The sequence below is a fragment of the Pseudoliparis swirei genome, chromosome 17 (genome assembly GCF_029220125.1).
Source record: "Pseudoliparis swirei isolate HS2019 ecotype Mariana Trench chromosome 17, NWPU_hadal_v1, whole genome shotgun sequence".
In the NCBI taxonomy this organism is placed as follows: domain Eukaryota; kingdom Metazoa; phylum Chordata; class Actinopteri; order Perciformes; family Liparidae; genus Pseudoliparis; species Pseudoliparis swirei.
The window spans coordinates 7252245-7272521 of NC_079404.1; the positions used below are offsets into that span (position 1 = coordinate 7252245).

A 20277-nucleotide genomic window follows, 5' to 3' on the forward strand; every position below is an offset into this window, starting at 1 on the left:
AGGAAAAAAAGGTAAATAGTATTTAAGCAGTTACTTAACAACCCCTGTTGAGTTTACTTTTATATAATCACTTGCTCTTCCCCCCAAATGTCTCATTGAGAGTCATTGTAAACCAGTTCTCGTTGGCTGCACATGGTCGGTGCTGCTGGAATGAAAACGTGAACCACACACACACACACGCACACACACACGCACACACACACACTGCAAGTCCACTGTGCAGATTTCAGGCTGTAAACGCCGAACAGGTCTGATATCATCAGGAAAGATGAGATCGGCCTGCAGGTTGTCTGCTGTGTGTGTCTGGAAACCTCACACTACCACATAATCTGCAGGGACCGATGATCCAGACAAAACAAAGGGCTCGGGAACATCTCAATCGTCAGATAATCCACTCGTAATGGTAATTACCACGATCGCACATGAGAACCATCCTCAGAGCAACAGTGTGGGATAAGAAATGGTGCGATCCCTTCAACCGAATCGCACAAAAAAAACGTGGTTTCTAGCCCGTCCGCAGCAGACCGTACAACCATAACACAAATGTCAAAGGTGGGTGGTGGAAGGTGAACAAACAGGAGTATGATCTCGATGCTCTGGAAAGGAAACAATCGCTAACTGAGACCAAACCACACACGTTTCCCTTTCCCTCTAGAAAGGTTACTTCCTCTGAAAGCACTATATTGCATCTAGTGTGCTAATGCATCAGTGACAACACTCACACACATGGAACATTTAATAAAGCGGAACATCGAAAAGCCAAAAAAATTAAGGACAGAGAGAAAGAGAGAGATCAGCGAGGGGTAGAAATAAGAGCACAGCCAAGTTGTGTGCACTGAGAGGCTGGCTGCTGTCAAAAAACATCCCAGCCAGCAAAGGAGAGAGAGAAGGAGAGAGAGAGAGAGAGAGAGAGATAATGAGAATGAGAGAGCACAGCATGACATGCCAGGTGAAACATAGCAATCCGGCTTTGGTGCTCCAAGATGTCTCTGCCAGCTGATGCCGACCGAGCCACGAGAAATAATAATAGCACAGAAGGACAGTGGGTAAGAGCTTAGTTAGAGAGAGAGGAGAGTTTCCCTCTCTGGTTAGCAGGTAGAGGTGGATTGTGGGTATACTGGGTATTAGTGTCATTAAGGTCGGAAGGGTCGCTGCTCCTCATCTGCTAATGGTCTTTTAGATTTCTACTGCCACCAAGGAAGGTGAATGCCTCAGGTCCTTTAGTCTGGTGAAACGTTTAGGTATTTAAGGTCCGATTGAATGTTAACACAGCTTCACCATGCAGAAGCCCTGCACGGAGCTTGTGTTTATGCCATGAGGATATTTTTACCACCCTGGTGGAGGGACCATCCTTTCAGACCACCTACCCAGAGTTGTCTTTGCTCTCCTGCTCCTCGTCGCGCTCCTCCTTCATGTTCTCCGCTCCGAGGCGGGCCGTCGACGAGCCCTCGTCTGCGTCTCCCTTGAGGGGGCCTTCTTCCTCGGGGTCGAGGTCTTCATTGTCGTCATTGTCGTCATTGTCCTCGTCGTCGTCCCCGCTGTCCTTCTCCTCAGTAATTAAGGGTTCAGGTTCCGTTTTGTTTCGTGACAAATCCGGCTTCTCGTCCTTTGAGAGAGGAATGATTCCATTATAAATCTACAAGGGAGGCCTGGAGGTAATGAATCTAACAACAAAGAGTTGAATCAGAAAGTAGTTTGGGGAATGCACCTTGCAGACGATAGACTGTGTGCTACAAGGGTCTCCATCCACCTGGACTTTCTGCTCCTCCGAGCTGGAGGAGGTGACAGGTGCTCCCCCTGCCTGGCCCTCAGACTTCACCTCCACCTTGGGAGCCTGCTTCAAAGGGAGGTCCATCCGGAAGGTGATGGCGGTGGAGGTGCAGTATTCCTCAAATCCATTGAGGTACCTGGGCGAAACAAAACATCGTCAACATATCCTGAAAAGACTAATTTCTCTGCTCCTCTCAAAGACGTGCATCTTACATCACTGATGGCACTACTGAAACGTAATCTTGCAAAATATAAAAGTTGAATTTATTCTTGAGGAACTTGTGTAAGTAGAACAAGCGATATCCAGATGAACATTTAAAGAATAAAACAGACAAGATTGCTTGTCAGTCTTGGGGGAAAAAAATACAAATAACTAGAGAATCAAAAGCTGCTTCTGCCCAACAGATGTAAAAGCTTTGAGCAGCTGTGGAGGCAGACTCTGCACGTACTTGCGGTAAGCACATTTGACATTGTAGCCAGCGGCTGAGTTGAGCACCGGGATTCCCAGGTTCTGATAGACTTGCTTCCAAATGGAGCCGCTTTCAATCTGCTCAAACACGGACAACAAGGGAAGACAGATCCAGAGTCAGTCGACATCAAGCGAGACAGGTGCACGACGTCCTGCTACATGGCGAGCCGTCACGGTGGCACTCACCTTGTCGAAGCCTCCCAGTTTGTGCACCAGCCTGTAGAGCTTGAACAGGTTCAGGTTCCTGTAGCCCAACACAGGCCGTTTGTTGATGGGAGTTCCTGAGGAGGAGAAACACATCACGGTTGAGATGGTGGACACAACTATAAATGTCAGTAAAAGAAAACCTCCTGAAAACAGTCTGGTAACGCGAGTCTGCATCACATTGCATTTGTAAAGCTACGTGGAATTGGTATTCAAAATATAAAATAAAAGTACCAATACCGCAAAATACAAATACTCCAATGATAAGTTAAGGTCCTGCATTAAAAAAGTCACTTAAGTAAAAACCTCATTAGGACAATGTACCATGAGTAGTAAGTTTCCATGGTGCAGAACGAATGCGTCCTCTTGAGTGTTGTGCTCATTTGTACTATTTTATATACTTTTAAGTTGTTTAATGAACTTTAATAACAGCACATCATACGTTATAAGCTGATCATATTTGTTGGTGTAAAATCTAGATCTGATGGGAGCTAAAGTTGTCAAATAAAAGACTGGAGAGCAAATGTGACAAAGGTATTGGGCAATAAAGAGAAAGATAATTAATCTAGGTTTGGGATTACAAGAGGGAGATTTTAAAAAGGTATAAAATACTGAAATTGTGTTTCTTATTATTGTGTTCAGGTAAATGTGAGCTCTCCCTTGACCTTAAAGTGGGAAGGCTGTTTCACAAAGTATACAAACGGCTGCTTAAACCTTAGAAATAAAATGCTTGTTTTGAAGAAACCCGTAAAACCTAAATGGTATCTGCCCTCTGGATTCACCTCTGTCCTCCATGAACTTGTAGAGCTGCTGTAGAAAGTTCTCCCGCTCCTCGGGGAACGGCTCCACTTCCTCCTGCAGACAGGAAGCAAAAAATGTTGAGTGTCATTTTTCGTCTTCTTCCTTTTTTTCCTTCTTTAAAAAAAACAAAAAACTTGTGAGGTTGTGAGGCTAAGAGAATGTGCAGGGTTTCCCCCCTTACCTCCTCATCTTCACCACTGGCATCTTCATCCTGCCCTTCCTCTTCCTCCTCATCCTCGCTGCTTGAACTTTCTTCCTTCACTTCTGTCTTCCAGCTGCTCGGCACGACAAACTGCTGCAGGAACTCCAAGGCTGCATCCAGTGCTGTCAAACACACAACGTAATATTACATGCACACCATAATAACCACACCCGATGAGCGCTGGCTAGCATTCTCTGCTGCTTGCAAGATAAATCATTCAAAGAACATTTTGTCATGCCCTACGAACAGAGATAATAAATTATGTTTTAATAAAATTGCTCTTTAAGTCTTGTAGATTAAGCAAAGGTGATTCTTCAAATGGAAAGAATATCATGAATCAACAGAAACAAGGTGAGTAAACAATCCTTCTTTGACTTAAAGCTCATAACATCTGGCACATCTGTTTGGAGCGTATGAGGATGCTGGTTGTGCATGTATACGAGTGTCTGCATATACACATGCATCCCAAATGGATTTAAGTGATTCATCGGATTAAATGAGTTGGTCCTTTTATGAAATCATCTTTCATTAATTAATTCAACTCTCCCTTAGTGTACGACAATTGGGAGAAACAAGTTTTTGGACTGCGGTGACTGTTGTTTTCAAAAGGATTGAAGCAGAATATTTTGTGAAATAAAAACACGTTGTGAATTTTGGATACGATTACATCTTATTTCTTGCAATAGATTTATACTTTTGGACTCGTCAACGCTCTGGGGGTTATTGGAAATGCTTGGATGACACGAGAGACACAATCCGATGCAGCCACCTGAGGAATGTGGTTATACAAAAAATATAGTAATAACAATATTAATGGAGCCTGATCTTTATCTGCAACTTTGCAGAAATGCCAGGTTTAAACAGAATGAATAAACGTGCAAATAAACTGCACTCCATTCAAATGTTGATTTAGAATTTAAATGTCAACGTTATGAATGAAACCTTTTCTATTTTATTCAGTACAGAATATTTTTGTACTCAGGCAATCAAACTGTGTATTATACTAAATGAAGCCAGAGCATCTTCAGACAACATACTAACTGACAATAGATTTTGATTTACAAAAACTACTTTGCTCAAAAAAACATTAGTTATATAACCGTTATTACCATCTTATAATAATAGACCCCTACCCCAAAAAAGAATTTGACATGAACATGACAACAAGCAGCCATAGGAGAAAAAAGAGAAGCAGAATGAAAATCTGTCGGACATATTCGCAGAGCAGCCGAGGCATTCAGCCACAATCTCACAGGTGGGTTTAAGTAGCATCAAGTAACCACCGTGGCAGACGCTTGTAATATGTTTGTAATGTCGAAGATATAACAGTTGTGAGTCAACCACCTGTGAACACCAAGACTGGGATCATACGAAGCTGTTTCTTTATTGTAATTACGAACGAGTGAGAGCTCTGCAGCAGAAAATCGGGGGCACGATATAAAAAGCCTGGTGAGGACTTCAAATAAAAATAGACTTGCCAGTGACAGGAGCTCTCAGCCGCTGCATTCCCCAGAACAAAAGAACTAAACCTCTCTTGGCCCCGTCTGTCTCTCGCTGCAGCTCGCTCTTTGGGCGCTTACTGCCAAATGTGTCAAAATACAGGCCAGCCCACAGATGTCGAGGTTCCTTGAGATTCACCTCTTGAAAGCTTTAGTTTCAACTCACCTGGTTTGAGTCCTGCGTCGGCTTTTGGAGGAAAGTCACTGTTCATCTCGCGGACGTCTTTCCGTATCACCGTGTAGCTGCGAAACACAGCAACTCTTGATTAATGTGTGTGTGCAGCAACAAGTGTGTCAACATCAAGATTTAGCCATATGGTGGGACTCTACGTTAAGTAAGTCGGACTATGAAAACAACCCCACGGTCCTGTTAACTAAACCACTGGCAGGGAGACATTTTCCATCTTACAGCGACGCCGAATATGTCGAAATCTGAGCAGACGTGACTGCATTCACATGCATACTTTCTCACAATATCCCCACAGAAGCTGGGCAAAGTGTTGGTGATTCGGCAGATATATGGATCCGTGGAGCTCGTAAGCTGAAAACAGTCAGAGGCTTGGCGAGCGTGCCAGAGAGACGATGTGCCGTGGTATCTGTAGGCAGCTGAGCTGATCCAATGACTAGATTTGTCATGGAGGGACTACAAATAAAACATTTTTAAAAATCAAGACAAAATATTCAGACAATTCATGTTGTTCAGGGATTTCAGTCATGACCGACGGACTAACATTTCCATCCCTAAAGCTGAAACACTAGAATGGCTGAAAATAAAAGGCATCACCTAACCCTTTGGTTGTTTGTTTATACAAAACCTGATGTGTTTATGTCAATTCAAATGAAACTAGGACTGGCCGATATAGCCGTCATTCCATATCTCGATAACGGTATGTATCCCGATATAGCATGTTTTCTTGTGGTTCAATAAATAAATATGAAATAACCAGTATTTTTTTAAATTTTGCACACAAATACACAGTAATGTGTGTGCATGCGTGTTATTATCAATTCAGATGATGTAATATTAAATCAAGATATATCAATATACTATCTGAAACTGCTACATATCAATGGTTGATCTGAAGCAAGTCAATTATATCATAAATGTTAGGTTCCAAATGCTTTATGAAATACAATATTTACAATGTACACCTCTACCTAGTTTCTTCTTGGAATATTTGAAGAACCGTTTTCAAATCAGGTATTTTGCTCATTCAAAAATATATTCTGGGATATCAAAGCACAGTAATATATTTTATAATATAGCATATTTTATAGTATATACAGTAACTATACAGTACACACACATTGGGTTGCACGGTGTACCGACACCAAAAAGGTGCCGCGGTACCCAAACGTTCAAAACGATACGGTTTTGCATATTTTTAGTATAGATACTTTATTAAAATAGCGATTGATCAGAGTGCATTCACTGCTCCGCTCCCTGTCACGCTGCCTCCAGAGGGGCGGGGCTACTCAGCGCGTTCACACAGGCAGCGCTGTGAGCGACCGCAAAGCTGGGGAGACCACATGGAGTGCAGGAGCTTTTGCCGAGTGAAGGAAGGAAAGCCCACTGACATACAGACAGTGAAGGAAAGCCCACTGACACACAGACAGTGAAGGAAAGCCCACTGACATACAGACAGTGAAGGAAGGAAAGCCCACTGACATACAGACAGTGAAGGAAAGCCCACTGACACACAGACAGTGAAGGAAGGAAAGCCCACTGACACACAGACAGTGAAGGAAAGCCCACTGACACACAGACAGTGAAGGAAGGAAAGCCCACTGACACACAGACAGTGAAGGAAAGCCCACTGACATACAGACAGTGAAGGAAATCCCACTGACACACAGACAGTGAAGGAAGGAAAGCCCACTGACACACAGACAGTGAAGGAAAGCCCACTGACACACAGACAGTGAAGGAAGGAAAGCCCACTGACATACAGACGGTGAAGGAAAGCCCACTGACATACAGACGGTGAAGGAAAGCCCACTGACATACAGACGGTGAAGGAAAGACCAATGACATACAGACGGTGAAGGAAAGCCCACTGACATACAGACGGTGAAGGAAAGCCCACTGACATACAGACGGTGAAGGAAAGCCCACTGACATACAGACGGTGAAGGAAGGAAAGCCCACTGACACACAGACAGTGAAGGAAGGAAAGCCCACTGACACACAGACAGTGAAGGAAGGAAAGCCCACTGACACACAGACAGTGAAGGAAATCCCACTGACACACAGACAGTGAAGGAAAGCCCACTGACACACAGACAGTGAAGGAAAGCCCACTGACATACAGACAGTGAAGGAAAGCCCACTGACACACAGACAGTGAAGGAAAGCCCACTGACACACAGACAGTGAAGGAAGGAAAGCCCACTGACACACAGACAGTGAAGGAAGGAAAGCCCACTGACACACAGACAGTGAAGGAAAGCCCACTGACACACAGACAGTGAAGGAAAGCCCACTGACATACAGACAGTGAAGGAAAGCCCACTGACACACAGACAGTGAAGGAAGGAAAGCCCACTGACACACAGACAGTGAAGGAAAGCCCACTGACACACAGACAGTGAAGGAAAGCCCACTGACATACAGACAGTGAAGGAAAGCCCACTGACACACAGACAGTGAAGGAAGGAAAGCCCACTGACATACAGACAGTGAAGGAAAGCCCACTGACACACAGACGGTGAAGGAAAGCCCACTGACATACAGACGGTGAAGGAAAGCCCACTGACAAACAGACAGTGAAGGAAAGCCCACTGACATACAGACAGTGAAGGAAAGCCCACTGACAAACAGACAGTGAAGGAAAGCCCACTGACATACAGACAGTGAAGGAAAGCCCACTGACACACAGACAGTGAAGGAAAGCCCACTGACATACAGAGACCTGTTTGCTAAGCGTGTTTCAAAGCCACTCAGGGAGGCAACAAGTAAAACATGGCAAAGTACCTTTCAGACACCCCAAACTTTCCAAAGAACGACAGGTAAGCAATGTGATTATAAACAAGCTCACCCATATACAGCCCAACACGAGTAGCCTGAGCCTAGTTTGACGACAAGTCTATACAGGGCTCCAGACTAACTTTTTTAACTAGGAGCACAGTCGCTCCTAACTTAAAATGTTAGGGGCGCAAGCAGAAAATTTAGGGGCGCACTTTTTCCTGGGTCAAAATGGGTCTTGGGTGACATGAACCTGATGAACACAGTTGTTTTTTGTTTTTTCAACGCAGACTTTTTTTTGCGCTCGGGCTTGTCATGTCATGGGCGGAAAGCAGCAGGTGCTTGCGTAAGACTGCAGGAAAACCCTGACACACTATAAATCGACTTGCAAAGTTTTCCCATCATTTTTACTGTATTACTGATAAATAATTTGACAATATACAATCTTATGCCTGTTTGCCTTCATGAACTGCAAAACATTCACAACAGAGAACTCTTCAGAAGTTACTGTATTGAGTTTAAACATATTTGAAGAGAAAACATACCTTGAGCATGTGCATGTTGCACTTGATGTAGCCAATCAAAACATTTGTTGGTTTCTAGAGATGCACCGATCAGGTTTTGGTGCCGATCACCGATCACTGAAATCAGTATCTGCCGATCCGATAATACCAATCACCGATCACGGTGTTGATTGAAGCATTCTATTTATTGTGTAGCATTATTGCCTAGGACTATGAGGAAATACATATATAAAGCAACTCAAACATTAAAGAAATTACCGATTTCTTTAAACATTTAGAACTTTACTTTGAAAATTTCCTAATTGATACATTAAAATTGTTTGATTGCTATTGTAGGGATTTCAGATATGTATGGAACACATCTGCATCATTCATTTCCTGGAACTCTTGGGAAATCTATATACAGGACTTTTCTTAACATACAAAAGACTGACTAATTTTATAAACTCTTCCTTGGTACAGTAAACATTTTTAATGTTAGCATAATTTAAGCTAAATCTCAGAAACTATCTATAAAGATACAACATCAGTTCATTGTTTACTTTTATATGTTAGTGTATGATTTGTCGACATCTTATTTTGATAAACGGATGTTGTTTCACGTGGTTCTTTCCGCTAACTTTGCAAAACCGGATGTTGTCACTTAAATCCTTCCGCTAACGTTATCAAAACCCTCGCGCGTTCCAGATCGAATGCGTTTACCGTGAACATCAGTCTATAGGGGCAGACATGTGAGAGTCGGCTGAGTTGACCCAGAGATTCAACTCGGGGGACGGAATTCGGTGGTGAGGATCCTCGTGGACCTCTCACTCTGCGGCCCTCGCCCTCGTTGTGTCTCCGCTGCGGTGCGCCTCTTTTCACACATTAGCCCCCTCTCACACACAGGCCAGCCTTCTTCTTCTTCGGTTTTCGTCTCCTTTCTTCTTCTTCTGGAGTTAATGTCGGTTAGCAAACCAGTCATTCAGGCATTACCGCTAACTATAGTGGGCTGAAGTGTAGAACAAGTTTGTAAACAACAAAAATATTTAATAACAAAAAAAAGAAATCTGCTAATTTACTGGTCGCAATCACAGTTGATGAAAAATTTACTCGCACTGTGTCTAATTTTAGGCGCAAAATGCGACCATTTGGTCGCAGTCTGGAGCCCTGCTATACGATTATGAGGTCACAATACAAACACGTACTAAATTAAAAAAATTATGATTCCATGAATTAAGATAAAATATGAACTCTACAATTCTCATACTTATGGAAGGAACTAATGTATTCATCTGGTCAGATAGACAAAACACCTGCATAGCCGTGTATAATCAATGTTTTGATGGCACCATGTGGTTTTCATTAATATCTTGCTGCAGGTTTATACTAATATTAATGTCATTTGTTAAGTGTTAAAAAGCTGGACAGGAACCAGCTGGTATAAAGGGAAGTTTTATTTATGACTATTATAGGTACATATACCAGTATCGTATCGAATTCTGGTATCGTATTGTAAGGATCGAGTAACGTGGTATTTATGGCAGGTATCGTAGATCTCTCTCTCTCTCACACACACACACACACACACACACACACACACACACACACACACACACACACACACACACACACACACACACACACACACACACACACACACACACACACACACACACACACACACACACACACACACACACACACACATATATATATGGATGTGACCCCTCTTCATAAAAACAAGTTAGAATAACTCCGTAACAATAGATGAAAAGAGGCTGACATGAATGGTGAAATGCACCATAACAAACAGTGACAAGAGGAGCGCTTGTTTTGAAAGAAAGGAACAAGAAACTGTGCGGCATTGAAACAGCCGTCGTGTTTCTGAAAAGAGGGTACAGTCTGGATCTGGTGGTGTTGCGTGTGATATTTTTTATTTTATTGTCATATGCAGTTAACAGACTTACTTTGCTTGGTCCTCCTTTGCAGGACGTCAGCAATGACTACAAGTGACTCTGTCCTCGTAAAAACAAAGACAGGATTCGACCGGTGCTGTGCACTTCTCGTCTTTGCTATTCCAGCCACATCGAAGCAAAAAGGATTGGAGGGAAACAACTTGAAAATCTCATTTAGGATGATATAGATTTTCTGACTTCTTACATTACTATTTGTTGCGTGTACCCGTGGATACACTGTGCTGAATCAGGTTTCATCACAGGGTGCCATGTTTAGAGAGGAAATACTTTTGACTTGACTTGTGTTTGACTTCCAGGTCCCCTCTGATTCTCTTATCTTATCCCTCATCAGCTCGACTCGCCACCCAACTATTAGCCAAAATATGAATTATAAGAGGGAGTCTTCACACTAGGTTTACTGCAAATGTGTCTTCAGCTGCAGATTAAGGAACGCGCTGATGAGTTACGCCGGGAATCCATTAAGGAATGCGGGCTGGAGGCTGCTCCGTCACCAACGGAGTTCAGACAGACAGAAAAGTAGACGTTGGAACAGCGGGCAGAGACCAGATTAATTTATGTAGAGTGGAGACAGACAGACAGAAGACAGGGCAGATTCATCTTTCTCTCATTGCCACAGACAAAGCAATCTGGCTGTGTGGTTCCACACCAAGGGCAGGCTGCGGGGGAGCTACACTATATTAGCTTACCAGTAACTCAGTAACTCACAGCCTTAGCACAAATACAAACAGCACAGCCAGGCAAGCACCGGCAGGGAAGGCACACAGGTTATATTCTAATAAAGGTGTCATTTAAACATGCACAATTAGCTGGTCAAGGTAAATACATTTCCTCTGGCACGGCTCCCTATAATTTGAGTGGAACGTTCAAAGCCCATGGCATTGAATAAACAAAAAAAGGCATGAAAAAGATTTTTAAAAAAGTAACTAAATTATTTGTAAGTAATATACTCATATTGTGCAGCCATATCTTACAATGTAGTAAGAGTTCACTGCATATATATCCAATTAAAATACTTTTACCCCCTGATGAGGATGTCTTACGAGATAATTAGTTGATTAACTGACTTTCAGAAAACAAATCAAGAGCGACTTAGAAAATGTATCAAGAGAAAATGGCAATCTTGTTTACTTCCTTGGTTTAACAATAATTTAATACCACTTATTTTTTGTCATTAATCAGTGAGCAGTGGTAAGGCCTCTGAAGAGACTTTGTGCAATGCCAATGACTTTTTGATTAAATGATTACTTCTAACCATAATCGATGGATTAAATGCTAAAAATGTCTGATTCGTTGCTACAGGTCTAATCCCCATAACGTGTGGTTTTCAGCAACTATTGATGACTCACAATTTTCCGTCCTTGAACGATCGGACGAAGATGTTGTCCTTCTTCACAGTCACGTCGTCATGGCAGTCTGGGGAGATGACCTTGTTGCACAGAAACAAGAGAAAGTCAAGAGGTCAGAAGATGTGGTATTATGCATGTGTGTGCATGTATGCACGTGTGAGACAGTGAAGCGGAGGTAGGGTGTCAGAGTTAATGACTAAAGTAATTTCAGGAAAAGGCCACGCTGATGGATTACAGGAAATGGCGTCTCCGAAAAACAAAGACAAAATAACCGCGTGCGACGAGGAGCGATGTGTAAGGGGGTGCGTGCCCACTCACAGCATGCGCTGCTGCTGTCTACCGGAGTCGAGAGGCGCAACAGAGTTGTTCCAGTGCCAGGGTCTAACCCACAGGAGGCAGCACTGACATTATGGAGATTTGATTTCCATCAGGAGGCTGCCTGCTTGCTCCGGGTGGATGCTTTCACTTCAACACCCGTGTCATTTCTCTTTGACACATGTGCTGCACTGCAGAGGTGCAAATGAAAGCATCCAACTCACACGTTTCTTCTGAATTTTATTTAATGGTGCCTCTGAGGAGCACATTGTTTGTCACAGCCATGCATCATCTGTTGCATGAAACATCTAGCGGTGTACTGCTCCACAGTGATGGGCCACCGTGTGACATACTTCTCCTGGCTGTCACAGGGAGGCAGCATTGAGCTCAGTCAACTGCAAGCCAAGAACAACATACCCTGGAGGCGGGGCCCTGCTGTCTACACAGTAAAAAAAAAAAAAAGGGACAGATTTCCCCCACCCTCTCCCATTCTTCCAGTTCTACATGCAACACTTACAAAAACAAACAACGCCTGTCACCATTTCACTGTATGCTAACGCTGGCTGAGGGTTATGGGTGGAAAGGACTAATAAACATCCCACCAGCGTTTGTACTGCATTGTTGCACACACCAGGGGGAACTTCTTTTTTTTTCTTACAAAATAAGAGCTGAATTATTTTTCTTTCTAAAATTCTTCAAACTACGGACAGCAGGCAGCTAATGAAAAAAGTTTGTCTCATTTGAAAGAAATTAGATATTTAACCACAGCATCGAGCACTTTTCCAATATTTGATGAGTGGCGTTACGCAAGAACATAATCCTGCTGAGGTTACATAACCGGGCGTTGAAATGAAATGGCACAATGCTGCGAGTGTACTGGAAGACCAGCCGCAGCGGTTCCTGTTTCTTCACAGCGATGGAGCAGAGAGCTGTAAATGAAGGGAGACTATGAGCTCACCAAAGCAGGATACCACGTGGTCTTCTTTTTTTCCCCGGTGGCGACCCCCTCCACACAGACCACTTTGCCAAACAGATCCTCATTCTGCCGCTTGTTGCTCTCCTCTTCGCTGGACGATGAAGACAATTCTTCTTCTTGGCTGTGGGAGAGATAAGGGCGGTTATACTCACGGTAGGTACAATGAGCATCACATTTGATTGAGAAAATGTGACGCGGTCAATTTGTCTGCTTTTTAAAATAAAAGTGTTGCAATGCCAGGGCTCCAGACTGCGACCACATGGTCGCATTTTGCGCCTAAAATTAGACACAGTGCGAGTACATTTTTCATCAACTCGCGCATGCGCGACCAGTAAATTAGCAGATTTTTTATTTTTTTGTTATTAAATATTTTTGTTGCTGACAAACTTGTCACTCTTGCCACTCTTGCCTGTCTTCAAAACTTGAGCCCTGCGAATTGCTATTGAAGTTTAACACGCCGTATTTCATTGCCAAAGAAGAACACTTTGCAAGTCGATTTATAGTGTGCGCCCCTACATTTTCTGCTTGCGCCCCGAACATTTTAAGTTAGGGGCCACTGTGCTCCTAGTAAAAAAAGTTAGTCTGGAGTCCTGAATGCCATTTAAAACTTAGAAATAGCTTCTGGTTGCCGGTAGCGCCCGAAAAGATGGTGGCATTTCTTATTAAATCAAGACGTCACAAAATCATTGTTTGTGCTGGTCTCATTAAATACAGCTCACCAATCATCTTTCCACATAAAAAAAAGTCTCCAACCAGCAATCCATAGCACAACGGATCCTTTCTGCTTGTGCCGCAGTGTAGCAGGGTGAAACTTAAAGCCAGCTTTAGATAGATAGATAGATATATACTTTATTAATCCCCAAGGGGAAATTTGTCGTGACAGTAGCAGCAACACACAAGAGTAAAAACAAAACACAAAATATAAGAAACAGGGATGAAAGATATAGAAGTATACAAGTAAAATAAAAGTAAAATACAAAACAAAATATATATGTAAATATACAACACACATGCATACACAACACACAACAACACTGACAAATCAAATACACAAAATATTTATGACGAGCTCCCTCATTGGGATCAATATATGAGCCGGCTCGTTCTTTGCTGACAGTCTTTCTGACTAAACTGGCCAGCAGATAGTCGGCCATGGCTCAGTGAGCATGCAAGCAGCACCAGCAGGAAAACAGATCCTGTGACCTCTTTTTATACCTCTCCGAGCACAACTCTGTGGTTGTGCGCACGCACACGCACACAGAGAATTTGGCACGAGTCAAGAGTAGTAAGTAAATCAGTGAGCCTGTTACTACTACTACGACAACTGAGCAGTGAATCAAAGTTCTAAACAAAGCACTTTAGCCACTCAATGAGGAACACTTCCAACAAATTATGTTGGAAAAGGTTTGGGGATGACGGTTACCCTTAATTTAAAGAGAAAAGGTTTTCCTTCTTAGCTTTCTTAGTTTAGCACAGAGACTATAAACAGGGGTCATCAGCTAGTCGAGTTATGTGTAACAAGAATAAATTGTCAAAACAGTGCTTCGTGGTTTTATCGGGCTGGGAGCAGTAACTTCTCCCTGCTTCCCTGGAAACCTCCCACAAAAAGCCCAAATGAGATGTAATGTTTTAATTGTGAGATTTCAGGTGCCAGTCGGATGAGTTGTCTAACTCTGAACAAAGCCAGGCTCGATTTTTTTCCTGTTTACAGTTTCTACGCTTAACTAAGCTAATCGCTCGCTGGCTGTAGCTTCAAATTTAGGCATAAAGCATCTCATCTAAACCCGAACAAGAAAGCAAATACCCGCGCTGTTCGAAAATGTTTAACTATTTAAATTACAAATAGTAATTAAGAAGAAATTATTTTAAAAAAATTTAGCAGTCTTATTTTTCCAGTAAATGTCAATCTCCTCTGCGTTTTTCAATCCTTGTGATTTAAGGATTAATACACTATTAGAGCGCAGCAAGACAACAGGTCCACGGTGTTAATGTGCAGCTGGGACTGACCCAAGTCAATATTACATCAATGTTTAGAGTAATATTGACTTTTCTCTGAGTGCCATTAGCAAGGGGTGTCAGAGAATGAGATTACGTAGCAGAGTGTCCTTTTTATAACAGAGGAGCCACAATTATATCCGGCAGTTCCTATTCCCCGATGAAAACTCAGCAGTCTCCCATGAGTGGGCGCAGAAAACACCCACTGAAACATTTGAGTCAATGAAGGGGTGGGCATAAAAAAGATTATATTCAGCAGGACCGTGCGGTGCCAACGCAGCCTCTACATCCCGGCGTGATTAAGGAGCTGGAGGAGGAGAGCAGGCTCTCTAGTTTCAGGTCTCGGGCGCTGTTTATAGGGGGACGGGGGGGGGGGGGGGGATCTTTCATTTCAACTGCCAGCAGCACACTTAGATTGGGGGAGCCTGTTACGGATGTCTGTGAATTGGTATAGAAAATCCCTCGCCGATATGAGCCCTGCATGACGTACAGGGACGGAGGGTGATACTCACACAGGGTTTGATCGTCTACCGCGGTTGCCCTTCTTGCCGATGACAGGTGTGCCGAAGTGCTCAGGGTTGGTGAGAGGGAGTCTGTCGAGTGTCTGCAGGGGAGACAAACAACCGCGATGAGCCTCAGTGTGTTACCCCTTGTCAGACACCAAATTGCAAGACAAAAGATGAAGCTTGTATACCTCGAAGAAACTCTCTTCATGGGATCTAATCAGGTGCAAACGGGAGGGAGTTTTATATCTTGGCAAATTTGCTGTGGTATCAGTTTATGTTTCCTGGAAATGTATCGCAGCTAAAACTCTGAATGCCAACGTGGTACCATTTGTAAGCAGCGTTTCAATTTGAGCCTCATGAGCAAATATGTGTGACTGTTGATGGCAACATTGGATTCAATGAAAAGTAAAAATGAGCTTTGCTTCTATAGAAAGCCGAAGGATGGAGGCTGATATAAAGACTGCAGGACAGCACAATACTTGCCTCGCTCTCTGCAAAGTGACGCGCTCCTTTCAGGCAGAGAGAGGAACGCCTCAGGGTCTTCTCGTCGCCATCGTCAAACACTGCAGAGATGAGAGGCTGTTAGACTGCTGTATGTGGGACGGGAGTCCACAAAACGCCGGTCTCGGTAACAAAACTCCTGCTTGTTTTCAGATATGTTAAAAAGGTGCAAATGTTTTCTAGACTTTGATAGATCCTCCAGCAGGCCGCTCACTGTTTTATTACCACTACGAGGACCCTCTGATAGACGCGGAGTATACATATGGTAAAACAAAACAGATGGAAGGGAAGTGTCTGAGGAGTTACTGATTGCATTTGTTTATTTACCGATATCAAATCACCCAAGACATAATATACTAGAACTAAAGGAACATTCCTTTTGCTTTCAGAAGTCACAACGCTCAAGAAAAGTGTAAATCATTCAATCCCATTAGGCATTAGTTGTTCAAATTTACTTGGCGATAACAATGAAATAAAAACACTTGAGTTGCACCCCTACATGCAGCATTTACCAGCACTGCTTAATTGATACATTATATATTTATATAAAGACATACATACTAACACACCTAGATATATCTAAATATTTGGACACGTAAAGCAACTTTTAAGTATTCCTGCTGTACTGTGAGAAATCACTAAATTCTTATGAACTTATTAAAGATGGTTCTTACTCCAAAGGTTCAGTATAACACTCTAAAGGGAAAATAGAAACCCTGAAAACCTTTCTATCACGCAAAATGTGTTGAAAGATAGCTGCAGGGAGAGCACACAGACAAACAGTTTGATATTGACTTACCAACAGTATATATACTAGCATCGTTCAGCTTATTGATCGTGGCCTCCTGGTAAACTCCATCTTGATTCTTAGCCTCGACAACAGCACCCACCTGTGGGATGGATACACGGTCGTTATGTGGCTAATGTGCTACAAATGATGAACGGAATGTGTTTCTAATTAATGAGACAAGACCATCGCTAATACAAGAATCATAACTGACTGACATGAAATTGTAATGCATCTACACTCCCTGGCCGATGGTCTCATCATCTGAGCCAAAAAAAGACAAAAACTAAGTGATCAGATCAGATTCAAATTCAGATTACATTTTATTGTCATTGCACAGAGTACAAGTACTGAGACAACGAAATGTATTGAGCATCTGACCACAGTGCAAAAGAGAAGCAGTAATAAAGTGCAATGCAGTATGGTGAATAAATACAATGTCGGACAATATAAACAGTCTATATATACATACATACATATCCATATATATATATATACATACACACATATGTATATATATATACATACACATATATATACATATATATATATATACATACACATATACAAATGGGAAGGTGTCAGGTGTGTGGGGGTGGGGTTGGTGTGTGATAATTAACTACAATGTGCGCATTATGCAATGTTTCCAGCAGACTGTTGGATGACATCAGCCTCCTCCAGCTGTCCTGCCTTACCTTTAGAGGTCCTTTGATGTTTTCATCATGAACCTCAGCTGTGGTCAGATCTGGTTTAAAGGTCACCTGGAAACAGGGGAAGGACAATCAGTAACAAGGAGGAACAAACGATTCCCCAAAGGCCTGACCAGGCCACATCATCCTCCCTCCCACAGTAATACTGCCGGACTACATAACGCACGTATTGGGCTCTTTCACGCAGGTTTGTTGCTTTAGATCGGTGTGGTTTGAGATAAAATACGAGCAAATACTTCATGGTGTCAGTAGGCAAGCAGCAGTGTGTGAATATTTAATGCAATGGCTCATTTCTGGCACCGTAGAGTGACAGACCCCCAGTTGATTCCTGCTGCGATTGCTCGGGCTACACTAACCGACCCGCCCCTTCTGCAACTGCGGCCTCCCCTAAGTGAGCCACAGTAGATCATAATCTGATCATGCTGTGGAAATCTTGCATCTGAATGGCGATCTGTCAACACTGACTGGTCGCCAAGACCACAAGGCAGACAGACAAGCACATTATCCAAGGAGCGTGTTGCAAAATGTGCCAAAGCAGCCAGAATCTGTTTAGAATAACAAATGCCTCTCCCAGCTTGATATATCAATAGTTTCATGTGCTTCCTTCTCTGAGAATTTTTTCGAGGACACATGCAAGTAAAATAGTAACATCAATTTAATGGAAAACTGGCTTCGCTTTAGTTTAGAATCATCTGCCATTCAATGGCAGAAAAAGATGTTAATCGCCCCATGTCAGAAAACAAGCCTGCAGGTAAAACATTCAGACAAAGCTCTCACCGGTCGGTTTCATAACAGCAGCGGAAACGGCAATCAAAGAGTCACTATGAAAGCGTAATCAACACAATGACTGAAGAAAATACAATAGTAAGATGCTGTTAAATCGTCATCTTAGAAAATTAGATGGCAGAGAAAGGATTAAAAAAGCTTCCTGAGGCTGAATTTCACTTATGGAGATAACAGCATTTCTGCTCAGTGGAAAACTCCCCCTTCTTCTCAGGGACGAGCAGCTTCAGAGACGGAGGGAGGATGTCTCTCGCTGTCAAACACTTTAGCTAGAGAGCATCAATAACACCGAGTCGTCCTAGAACTTAGTACTTGTATTAGCTCAAGAACTAGGTCAGGTGTGTAGGATCACGAGGGTACGCTGGCTGCCGCTCCTCTTGACACTTTGTTATCGCTTATATGATTTATGTGACTTTTTATAGCTATTTTATTCAACCGCCTCTCGTGTTGGAAGACACGAGGAATACGGCGGACCTTTGATTGATCAGTGAAACTGAGAGCCTACCTGCTCTACTGGAGTCCTTTTTTTTGTGATGATTATTGGTGTGCTTTTTGAACCGTTGGCATCTGGGAGGGGTGGCGTTGCCCCGGCTGGAGCTGGGGTTGGACGGCGTGTGGTCGTTGCCAGACGGCGCGGTTTGTTTTGTGCTCCGTTTTTGACATCGGTGCTGGCAATGATTTCCTACACCGTCCCGCAGCTACGGCGTTTTCGCAGCTTAATGGTTCCATCCGACAAGGGGTTTACAGCCCTCTGTCAAGAGTGTGGGGTTCTGAAGAACAGACCTCGCTACATCCATAGAGGTTCCAACGTGGAATCAGGAAGCAAAACCAACCTGGGAGTCATCGTCGGAAACATCACGAGACTAACCAATACTAGGCACAATGGAAAACACGGAGTGGATCGCAGTGTATTACGGAGCTTGCAGAGACTTCCACCCCCCTGCTCTGTCTCCTGCCATCATGGAGCTGCTAAACACTCAATCCCTCACTAAAAAATCCCTCCTCATATACGACCATATTCTGGACAAAGGGCTTGACTTCATGTGCCTAACAGAGACCTGGCATAAACCAGGGGACTACTCCGTGCTTAATGAAGCATGTCCCCCTGGCTATAGCTACATGGAGAAGGCCCACAGCTCTGGTCGTGGTGGTGGATTAGACATCATGCACCGGGCTGAACTAAAACTGTCCCCTCTGCCAATGCCTGATCTTTCCTCTATGTAATGCCTGGCCTTCAAATGCAAATCTCCATACTCCATGACAGTGCTTCTCATATACCGTCCTCCAAAACCAAACCCATCTTTTCTACCTGAGATAAGTGATCTCCTCACCTCACTCTGCACTATGTCAACTAATATTGTCATTGTTGGTGATTTAAATATCCATGTCGACAGCCCCTCCTGTCAGTTTGCAGCAGATTTCCTGGGTGTGCTTGAGGGTCTTGGCCTGCAGCAGCATGTTGAGGTTCCTACGCACACCAAGGGGCACACTCTGGATCTGGTTATCACTGACTCTGCTTCCATCAGTAACCTACAGGTTTATGATCTCGGTGTGTCCGACCACAACGTGGTCTCAGTGGCCTTGACTTTTATGCTACCTACCATTAGTCCGAAGCGTCAAATGTCTTTTCGGAACTGGAAAAACATTGACCCAGCCACTATGACTATGGATCTCCAGCTCATCACCTGCCCAGCCTCTGCATCAATGGATGAATTAGTGGAGCACTATAATACATCCTTGAGCAGTGTTTTTGATCTCCATGCCCCTGTCAAATCACGCGAGGTCAACTTCTCACGCTCCGCTCCCTGGTTCACACATGAGCTGCGGAAAATATAAACAGCTGGGCGTGCCATAGAACGACGCTTCAGACACTCTGGGCTCACTGTCCATAAACTGGCCTTCCGTGAGCATCAAAGGGCCTACTCCGACTCCCTTAAGGATGCTCGCTCACGGTTCTATTCCAGCGTAA

At 43.4% G+C, this 20277-nt stretch overlaps 1 protein-coding gene across 5 annotated transcripts in view; it reads right to left on the bottom strand.

Moving 5' to 3' along the window:
• Positions 1-20277, bottom strand: part of arid4b (AT-rich interaction domain 4B) — a 56987-nt gene that overhangs the window by 7755 nt on the left and 28955 nt on the right. For all 5 annotated transcript variants that reach the window (XM_056435430.1, XM_056435432.1, XM_056435429.1 and 2 more), the window contains exons 4-16: positions 17511-17576; positions 16828-16918; positions 16011-16090; positions 15534-15625; positions 13009-13147; positions 11736-11815; positions 5112-5188; positions 3426-3568; positions 3226-3298; positions 2426-2520; positions 2220-2317; positions 1709-1907; positions 1368-1606 (exon numbers count right to left, since the gene is read on the bottom strand). In XM_056435430.1, the coding sequence (XP_056291405.1) occupies positions 1368-1606; positions 1709-1907; positions 2220-2317; positions 2426-2520; positions 3226-3298; positions 3426-3568; positions 5112-5188; positions 11736-11815; positions 13009-13147; positions 15534-15625; positions 16011-16090; positions 16828-16918; positions 17511-17576 (1472 nt within the window). The remainder of the gene's footprint in view (positions 1-1367; positions 1607-1708; positions 1908-2219; positions 2318-2425; positions 2521-3225; positions 3299-3425; positions 3569-5111; positions 5189-11735; positions 11816-13008; positions 13148-15533; positions 15626-16010; positions 16091-16827; positions 16919-17510; positions 17577-20277) is intronic.